The 9,911-nt window shown below is 36.4% G+C and overlaps 2 protein-coding genes across 2 annotated transcripts; both read right to left on the minus strand.

Annotated features, from left to right (window-relative positions):
- Positions 1-34: 34 nt before the first annotated feature.
- Positions 35-3,477, minus strand: LOC100787200 (GTP-binding protein BRASSINAZOLE INSENSITIVE PALE GREEN 2, chloroplastic). The gene is made up of 4 exons (XM_003537731.4): positions 3,323-3,477; positions 1,638-2,930; positions 1,320-1,487; positions 35-750 (listed from the first exon to the last, which is right to left on the minus strand). Exons 2-4 carry the CDS (start codon positions 2,862-2,864, stop codon positions 367-369), a joined length of 1,779 nt encoding a protein of 592 aa, XP_003537779.1. The 5' UTR covers positions 2,865-2,930; positions 3,323-3,477; the 3' UTR covers positions 35-366.
- A 2,352-nt stretch (positions 3,478-5,829) lies between these two features.
- Positions 5,830-9,648, minus strand: LOC100787728 (putative calcium-transporting ATPase 13, plasma membrane-type). Its single transcript, XM_003537732.5, has 4 exons — positions 8,442-9,648; positions 8,132-8,320; positions 7,270-7,995; positions 5,830-6,900 (listed from the first exon to the last, which is right to left on the minus strand). Exons 1-4 carry the CDS (start codon positions 9,547-9,549, stop codon positions 6,068-6,070), a joined length of 2,856 nt encoding a protein of 951 aa, XP_003537780.1. The 5' UTR covers positions 9,550-9,648; the 3' UTR covers positions 5,830-6,067.
- Between the last annotated feature and the right edge of the window lie 263 nt (positions 9,649-9,911).

The following is a 9,911-nucleotide window of genomic DNA, read 5'->3' on the forward strand; positions in this document are numbered from 1 at the left end:
TAAAAATAAAATTAGAATTCTCGGGCAAGACCGATTTGAATTACAAACTTTTTTGGCTCGTTAAAGTAACCCGGAAAGACCAAAACATTGAACCAATTCTAATATGGAATAATACAGAGCAGGAAACGCAACATAAAACTATTAAATTCAAAGGATAAAAAAAAAGGAATACACTTCATGGCAAGCAATCTTATGCCACATTTGATCCTCCTTCCTCATCATTGTACATCACCTCCCAGTCTCAGCCCTCCCCTTGCTTGAACTTAAGATAATGATAAACTTCACATTGTATGTTTAGATTCTTGAATCCTCTCTTGTATTGTATAGAAAAGTAAATTGTTTCTTTCTCATAAATTGACACCAATATTAGATGTCTCCACCAGAAGTCAAAAGTGGTGATTCTACAAAACTGGTTGGCGCTTTTGAGTCAATTCCCTTTGCCTTTTTGTCATTTCGTTGCTTTGACTTGTTTAAAGCTTGGTCAGACTGGGATACAATCTTGGACACAGTAAACCCTGCAATTTCAAAAGTATTTGATCTATAGGGTATTAAAGCATTGCGAAGAACAGCATCAACTCCTTCATAAGTCCAAACTCCTAACACTGCATCTCCTTTAAGTCCAAAGGCAAACCAACCGAGGCCAGCAACAGCAATGTCTACTGAACTTGACTCCCAACTGTTCCCACTGACATGGAATTCCCTTCTCACCCAATTCCCCAGTTCTTGTACTCGTTTTTCTCCAATTGGTGGCTACACAAAGAACAATTCAGACTGGTGTTATACAAGAAGAAACTTGTGTAATACTCGATTAAGAATTATTATGAATCAAAAGAACAACTTGCGTCTTTTCCCTATAATAACATAGAGGTCTAGATACATTTTGCATGGGTATAAAAACTTCACCTTAAGCATATTACAGCATCTCCATACCTAAGTCTTACTTAAGTTTATAGGTAATTATTTTCTGAAAATAATTCCACTAAATGTTTGAAGAGCACTGCCAATCCATGTAAGGGGTGAAAAACTAAAGAGAACATGTTACTAAATCCTTTGACTGGATTAATTAAACAAGATTAACATATTTCAAGGATATTTCAACAGCTGTTGGTACCCGCTTTTTTTTTAGTTTGGATATCACCTCAAGACCAAACTAAAAAAAAAATATAATAATACAATTTGTAACAATTAAAAGACAAATCTACTATTTGTAGGTCACTAACCCAAATAATTCTTTCAGAAGACACTTCACAATCAGCTATAAGCTTTATGGACTAGCAGTTGCAGAATAAGTAGTTAATCAAAATGAGCAAAGAGATTACCTGTAACTGGCACCCAAAATGATCTTGGAACATTTTACATGCATTTTCTATTTTACCCATATGTAGTGGAAGATAAGGAGATGCCCACACTGTGACGTAAATAGAATCCAAGGGAGTTTCTTCAATATCTAATCTCACTAGACCAGCTATGTGAATTGAATGACCAGCCTACCACAATAATTGGCAAAAGAATGAAGTAAATCAGGTTTTAACAATACACAAAAGATGAAAATAAGCAATTACACTGCAGTGCAAATCAGCATACATATACTAACTAACAAAAACCTTAGTAGCACAAATTAATTTCAATGTACTAACCTTAATTCTGTAAGTCCTAGGTTTCAATTCCTTGCCCACATGAACAAGCTTTTGCTCTTCCCTCATCAACCTCGTTGTAATCTGGTAAGGATGAAGAAGGCCGGGTGTATCAAACAGTTTTGCTTGACTTGAAAAAACACCCTCCACTCTAACAATGCCTAGTGTAGTCCCTGGCACAGGTGCTTCAGTCAGATGTGTAATCTTCCCTCCAGCATATTTCCCTATAGAGTTTATCAAAGTACTCTTTCCTGCATTCTGTGCTCCAACAGCCCACACATTCCCTCTAGGTCCAGCCAAATCAACTATATTATCCACAAGATTCTTCAGCCCCCAATCCCTCAATGCACTCACCATGTGCAAACTAGAAACCTTATTAATTCCACCCTCTCTTGCTCTCTGCCTAATCCAATGCTCCAACCTTGTTGGTGACAATGAACTAGGCAACAAGTCAATCTTCGTCACCACAAGCACCACTCTAGGCACATTCCCTGACTTACCCTGCTTCCATGCAGCAGAATGATCCTCAATTGTCTTAGAAACCAACTTTGCAACCTTCCTTGGAAAAGACCCATCAAAATCCACTACATCCACAACCATCAGCACCACAGACCGGGTCCCACTAGCTGATGCTAACTTCCTACCCACCGTGTGATCAAAGTCAAAATCAGGTAGCAAGTTTTCCACGGTAGGATCCTTCACCTTCCCATAGTGCCTCAACGAATGACAGCGCGCACACACCACTGGCTTCTCTGGTTTCCTAATCAAGTTTGCATCATCATCATCAAGCTTTTCTGGTTCAATAACAATTCCCCTTTTAACAGTGTTAGAGAACTCAGGCTCTTGAGCAACGGGTTCAAGATTGTTATACAATCTATAACTCAAGTCCTTCTCAGAGGGTTTGATAAAATAACCAGGGTGCTTAGGGTTGGAATCTTGCATATAAACCCCACAGCCAGGGCAAACATGAAGAGATTGGGAATTGACTTCATCGTAATTACCTTCACGAGAGAGGGGCAAATTCTGTTTCTCAGTTGAATCTGCAGGCTGTGAAGAGAAAAATCTAAACAGATTAGTTGATGGCTGAGGATAAAATTTTGGGAAGTTTTGGAGATGAGGTTTTGAGTATGGTATTAAGCTTGAGTGGAAATGATTTTGGCATTCACAAAGGATCGATAGATAAAAGAGTGGTTTAAGCTTTGAAGGGGAGAGGCTTCGAGCTACAAGCATTTCTAAATATTAATGTTTACTATGAATAATCTCGCGTGCGAGTTCAAAACCGCTCTTAGTCTTCAGCTGCAACATTAGAACAAATTAAACATATTAGCTATGGTAAATGCAATAACCACGGTAATATAATTTTGAAGTGCATTAGAATTCCAAGCCCTCTCGAGTATTTAATTTAATCAAACAGTTGGTGTGCAAAACAACCACGCAACCTCAGGCTCGCACTACAAATTCAACCGCAACCATTTTTCATGTGCAAACAAATTTCTAACGCTATAGCGATTCCCAAATCATTTGAATATCCCAATTTTGAAAATACGTAATAGTGCACTTTCTTTTTTATTTTATCGTTCACAGAAGAGATGATAGAAAGTAGAAACAAAGAAAGAGCAATATTGAACTAAACAGTGTATATATATAACTACAGTAAAGGAGAGGGACAACACAAGGGAAGGGCGTACCTTAACAAACCTCGGAGTGGAGTCGGAAGAAGACGCTCGCTGCAATGAACTTCAAGACAGCGATAAGTAACAAACAGGGATAAAAACGTAAATATCAAAATAAAATTACAAAAATGTATATATATGCATCTTTATTTCAAAATTTAAAATATAATTAATAAAAGAAGATAAAATGAAATTGAGAGACTATATATTAAAATAGAGCAAATTACACCAACCTCTTTTCTCATGTTTAAACTATTTATGATATTAATTAGAGTTTGAAAAATAAATTAATTTAGATTATTTTTTAATTCATTATATGAAAATCCAAAATTATCTCTCACTTACTTGATTCAATTAGTGTGAGTTCTACTTAAAGATAACTTAGACAAACAGACATGAAATATTAAGTAATGTCTTCTCCTCTATGTTCTTGTGTTCTCTTCTATGTCATTGTACTATCCTTTTTACATTGTCGTGCTCTCCGTTATCATCTTCTCCTCTACACAAACACAAATTATTCTCTCCATTGTTGTCTTTTCCTCTATATCATCGTGCTCTCCTCCATGGTGGTGCTAGCTCGTCTTCTCCTTTCAGGTTTAAAACTATTATACATGTATCCCTTGATAATTTAAAGTTATTACATATGCATTTTATGTGGTTTTAAAAATGTTCCACATGTACTCCCACGAAGTTTTAAAATACTATACATGTACCCTATCTTTTGCAAATAATACACAAGGCACTTTTAATTTACAAAAAATTACACCTGATACCTCCTTCGCTCCAATATCAAAAAAATATAACAAAATAATTGAGCATCATAAAAAACGAAAAATAAAATCAATATCATGAACATTAATCCAAAAAAACAAACTAACATCAAGTTTCATCATTAGCAAGTTTAAGAGAAAATAAGTTTTGATTTAGGGTGTTTCAAAAAATGTTGGATTGAACATAATTTACATTTTTTTTTTAAATCCATTGGGACACTTCACTTATCCGTTTGAAGCTTTGGAAAGTGTGAACGGACGTTTGCAAGGTTATAAACAATAAATCAAACATACACTTAAAAATAAATAAAAAGTAATTACTTTTATTAATTTAACTATTATTATATTTAAAAGTAATATGTTGAGTTTTGATTTCTTACTTTATGACTCAATTATAAATACGCATTGTGTTTAAAATTAATAGTGATTTAATTTTATTCTGGTTTAGTCATTAATTGGGTTACGATTAAAGTTAAAGATATTGGATTAAGCATTTTAAGTTTGATAAAATAATGATGAAAGTGAGAGCATAATAATAGGGAATCCTTTTTGCATTTTTTACACCTCTCCGTGTTTTCTATTTTTTTTTCTTCCGAAAACTAATTTTTAAAAAGCATTTTTAGATATTTCAAAATTTAATTTCCGACATTTATCTTTAACACTTTTATAAACTAATTTCGTAATGCAAAAAAATTTCAACATGTTATCAGTACACGTCTCCAACACACAAGCTTATTCCACTGTAAGATTTCTGGTACCAATTTAATTCCCCTCAGTCTTGACTTAAACGTACACTTGGAACTTGTTTCCATTTTATCCTTTTCCATCCTTGCAATTTTCATGCAAATTCTAGACTTCCCTCCTTTCCACTCTGCTTTTAAGACAGCTTGATATTTTGAGCATGCAACTATGTTCATACACCTTGCTTTGTTTGCTTGCTGGTTTCTCCTTCTAATCTGGCTTTATTGGGATACTTGCATTGCATCCTCAGTGTTTATTTAGTCAAGAACTCTTCCTTCTCCATTTTCACTCCAAAGACCATGTTGGACTTGAGGGGGTTTCCAAAAAGATTTTGTCATTTCCATATATCCCACCTAGTTTTTATGCCAGAAACCAGACAAATTGTGTACAATTCCTTGTTTCCAAATAAAAATTCCTGTAATAAACAATTGAGTTCTGCATAATATAAAGACTTGAAAGAAAGATACAATTTTCTTTTTTTCTATTAAGACAATAAATACATTAATCAAGTGAAGTTTATGAGATTCTCACTCAGTCTCTTCCAGAGATGCTTCAATTCAAATGGCACTATAAGAACAATCTCATTCACGATGGATGCAATATGGAAAATCTCACATGTTGTTGTCATTATTTTATAAAGGTTAAAATATGTTTTCTATTCCTAATAAATATTCAAATTTTTTTTTCTTGATAATTTTTTTTTTTTACATTAAGTCTTTAATAGAATAACAATTTTTTGATATTTAACATTTTTGTAATCCATGATAAATTAACTTATTTTCTAATAATTTTTTTAATTTATTAATTTTTTTCAAATGGACTAATAATAAATATTTTTTTTTCAAGGGAACAAACATAAAATTTGTTAACTATAAGGGACAAAAAAATGTCAAGGAAAAAAACAGTTTTAACAACACTGGTTCACGGATCTCGAATGTGAAGAAAAATTACGTTCATAATTGTCCAACTAGTAGCAAAGTAAACAAGTGGAATTTAATTCCACAAACAAGATTCCAAATTCCAATCCAATTAATAGAAGTTGTCCAAAATAGAACAAGACAAATGGATAAGCTAAATGATTGTGCAACCGAGTATAGATAAATATGGTTAGCCTTCCATGAAAAATCCCAATGGTTTTTTTTTTATCATCGAATGGCTTTTGCTATTATTTTAAATTTTTTTGCACTTGTTGGAGATATGGATAAGAGCTCATTTTACAAGATGATTCTTCAGGTGGAAGCATTCAGGCTCATTTTCTTCTTGCTATTGACCTTAAGTCAGTAACAATTGGGAGACACTTGTTGCGAACTGGGAGACACTTCACCAGCAGACCAATTGGCCAAGACAAAACTCCAATGGCAACACACACACACCATTGCTCCCAAGTCAATCTCTCAGTATTGGCAAACTTGTTGAGAAACTCAACCATCACTAGCTGAAGAACTACAGTTAGGCCCACAATTACCATGAACAACTTATTTTTACCAAGCCCTTCAAATATGTTCTTCGTCTCCAGCTTCCTTGCGTTGAACTCATTGAAGACTTGGCAGAGGACAAAAGCATTGAAAATCATAGTGTTCTTCACCTTCTCATTGACACCACCAAAGATTGATGATCTTCCCTCGAATTGTAAAGTGAGCAAGACAAGCACTTGATACACTGCTTGTGAAATGAGGTTCCTCCACATAACTCTAGTTATAAGTGGGTCAACTCTTCCCACAGGTGGCATATTCATGAGATCATTAGTTGGTTGCTCAGTGGCCAAGGCCAAAGCTCCAAGAGTATCCATTACCAGGTTTACCCACAGAAGCTGGACAGCTGAAAGAGACACTTTACCAGAAGAAACTGCAGCTACAAAGTTGATGGCAAGTGCAGCAACATTGACTGTGAGCTGAAACTGAATGAACTTTTGAATGTTTGCGTACACACATCTCCCCCGCTCCAATACAGTGACCACAGAAGAGAAATTGTCATCAAGGATAACAATGTCTGAGCTCTCCTTTGCCACGTCAGTGCCTTGTATTCCCATGGAAAGTCCAATATCAGCTTCCTTCAGAGCAGGTGCGTCATTTGTGCCATCACCTAAAGATATAAGGTTGGTTGGGTGGTTAAGAAAAAAGAGAAATAAGGAAAGGTAATATGTTTGATTTCTTGTGCAAAAAATTAGTTTGATAAAAAAATCAAACTGAATTAGTTTTGAAAATAGTTAAAATAATTTAAAAACAATTTCAAAATTAAATTGATTTTAAAAAATTGATTTTGAATTGGATTAGTTTTAAATTAATTTTTCAAATAAAAAGAAAATTTAAATGAAAATCAATTCGATTAACCAAACCGAATTGGTTTTATAAAATAGTGTACTCATTTTTTCTTGAATTAGTTCGGGAAAAAATCAATTTGATTTAGGTTTAGTTAGAATCCGAACAAGTTTTGTTGAACACTCCTACCTACCTGTGACTGCCACCACATGACCCTTCTGCTTCAAACATTGAACCATCAGAAGCTTGTCAGATGGAGATGATCTGGCCATGACTTTGATTCTATCAATCTTATCCATTCTTTCCTCATGTGAGAAATTTCTGAATTGAAAGCCTTCAACCACTGCTGCTTGATCATCATCCAATTCATCATCAAGAATCCCACATTCAGAGGCTATGGCCCTTGCTGTGTGCGCATTATCTCCTGTAATCATCTTAATCTTCACTCCAGCATTCTTGCACGATTCAACTGCTGCTCCAACTCCTGGCCTACAAGGGTCTTTCAACCCAAGTATCCCCAACAGTGTGAGTTCTGTCTCTTCAAGTTCAAGTTTTTCGCATAATAAGCTCTTTTGGGCAAAGGCAATGCATCTCAAACTTTTCGTTGCCATGCACTCGACAATGTTCTCTATTTGAGCCCTCTCTTCATCATCAATGATTATGATTTGCCCTGTATGGTCGTAGTAAGTTGAGCACATGCGCAATATCATCTCAGCAGCACCCTTCCAGTGTGTATGGACCCTGTTGTTGCTGCTGTTGCTTCTTCCTCTCTTCTCCCTCATCAGAATCCCACTTCTCTTTTTCTCAGAGTTGAATGTCTCCACATGAATTATCTCACAATGCTGCTTCACTTCATCGATGTCGCCCATCCCCAAATCCTCCACAGCCCAGGAAAGCAACGCTTTTTCAGTAGGGCTACCTGAAATTGAAGATATAAGATTGGTTGGAAAAATGAGAAGGGAGGGAAAAATCTTGAATTCGAATCCCTCCAATTGACATTTTTAACGAAACTAATAAATTAACATTTATCAAAAAAAAAAAAAAGGACCAGCTACCTGAAATTTCAGGCAATGATGAAGAAGTTTGGTGGGGATGAAAATAAACGCTTCCAGTGGTATTCAATCCTATTCCTTCTTTCAGCAATTGGACTAAACTCGGTGCCAAATCTTCTTCCTGATCCGCTTTTATTTTCCTTTTCCCCACCCACACCTCTGTCACCTTCATCTCATTCAACGTAAGTGTACCTGTTTTATATATGGAAATATATATAAGATGGGTTAGATGTTAAGAGAAAAGGAAAAAGGGAAAAGGCAGCGAGTCCTCGATCACTCTGCTAACAAAAATTAGCATATGTAAGTGTATTACCTGTTTTATCAGTGCAGATTGTTGTTGCTGATCCCATCGTCTCACAGGCAGAGATTCTCCTAACCATGGCATTGTCCCTCATCATCTTCTTCATGGAAAAAGCCAGACTCAGAGTAACAGCAAGCGGCAACCCTTCAGGGATCGCCACCACCACAATTGTCACCGCCGCGGCAACAATCGCCACAACCGCATTCACAACATCATCAGACTCGGTCCTTCCCCGAACAAATTCACGGTTCCCAAAGTCATCTCTCGTGCAACCCGCGAAGTAACGTGCCATAGACACCACCAAGACAAGTGCAGCCACCAACAACCCAACCTTTCCAATAGCAGAAGTCAACTTATTGAGACGCACTTGCAAAGGTGTCTCCTCATTATTAACCTCTTTATTGGTTATGAAACCCATCATGGTACCCCATGCAGTATTCATTCCCACAGAAGTAACAAGCATGCGTGCAAATCCATCGGTGACCTTTGTGCCTGCAGATAATAATAAAAAAGGGTTTTTTTCAATTTCACCATTCGCATGCACATGCACGTGGTCACTCTCCCCCGTCATTCTAGATTCATCCACCTTCAACGAATGTCCCTCCAAAAAAACCCCATCTGCTGGAACCTGATCACCGACCTTCAAGCACACGATGTCACCCACGACCACGTCAAAGGTTGATATGCTTTGTCGCCGACCACCTCGTACTACTTCCACTCCTCCCATGTTGTTACTTTTCGCAGAAAGCTTCTGGAACTGTTTAGATTGGTTAAAGTTGCTGACAGAAGAGACAGCAATGACAAGAATAACCGCTAATATGATGCTACCTCCATCGTACCATCCCTCCTTCCAACCATGTTGCTTGATCCCAAAGAAAAGAGAAAGTAAAGAACAAACCAAGAGAATGATGATGGTGGTGTCGTTAAAAGATTCAAGGACAAAAGAAAGAAAGCATTTGGAAGGAGGCTTCGTGAGCATGTTGACACCGAAGACACGTTTTCGGTGATCAATGTCATCCTTGTTGTTGTCGCCGATGCCATGCTTCAAATCGGTTTCAAGAAGTTGGGCGAGTTCTTTGATGCCTCCAACAACTTGGGTGAGAGACTGATCGATCATCATTTCGCTAAGAATAACGTTGAGTTGAAATAGGGCTAATTGGGGTGTTCATTATAATGTGAAGAAGATGGCTGTCAAAGCCATGCATTCGCCACCTTTTCTTGCATGTCTGGGGTTCGTAGTATATATAATATGGTCTCACCATGATAAGATACTGTCAAGACGACTAATAAAATAAAGAAAAACGGTGGTGATGTAACAAAAAAGAATAAAAGAGAGAATATAAAAATAGTACTATGAGAAGAACGTGTGAATTGAAATGAAGGGGAAATTTCGTTCTTGTTGCTTCTTGGAGGTTTCTTAATTACCTTATTTGTTGGATAGGACTTTGTTATTGTTCCTTGAAGTTTCTCATTGGTTACGAA

The sequence above is a fragment of the Glycine max genome, chromosome 11 (genome assembly GCF_000004515.6).
Source record: "Glycine max cultivar Williams 82 chromosome 11, Glycine_max_v4.0, whole genome shotgun sequence".
Lineage (NCBI taxonomy): Eukaryota > Viridiplantae > Streptophyta > Magnoliopsida > Fabales > Fabaceae > Glycine > Glycine max.

Excerpts from the sequence above, each read along its gene's own strand:
- LOC100787200 (XM_003537731.4), bottom strand. The coding sequence starts at position 2,864 with ATGCTTGTAGCTCGAAGCCTCTCCCCTTCAAAGCTTAAACCACTCTTT. Across the intron at positions 1,488-1,637 it reads CTAGGACTTACAGAATTAAG|GCTGGTCATTCAATTCACAT; the intron begins GTTAGTACATTG and ends TTATTGTGGTAG. Across the intron at positions 751-1,319 it reads ATTTTGGGTGCCAGTTACAG|CCACCAATTGGAGAAAAACG; the intron begins GTAATCTCTTTG and ends TTCTTTGTGTAG.
- LOC100787728 (XM_003537732.5), bottom strand. The coding sequence starts at position 9,549 with ATGATGATCGATCAGTCTCTCACCCAAGTTGTTGGAGGCATCAAAGAA. Across the intron at positions 7,996-8,131 it reads ATCATTGCCTGAAATTTCAG|GTAGCCCTACTGAAAAAGCG; the intron begins GTAGCTGGTCCT and ends CTTCAATTTCAG. Across the intron at positions 6,901-7,269 it reads TCATGTGGTGGCAGTCACAG|GTGATGGCACAAATGACGCA; the intron begins GTAGGTAGGAGT and ends TTATATCTTTAG.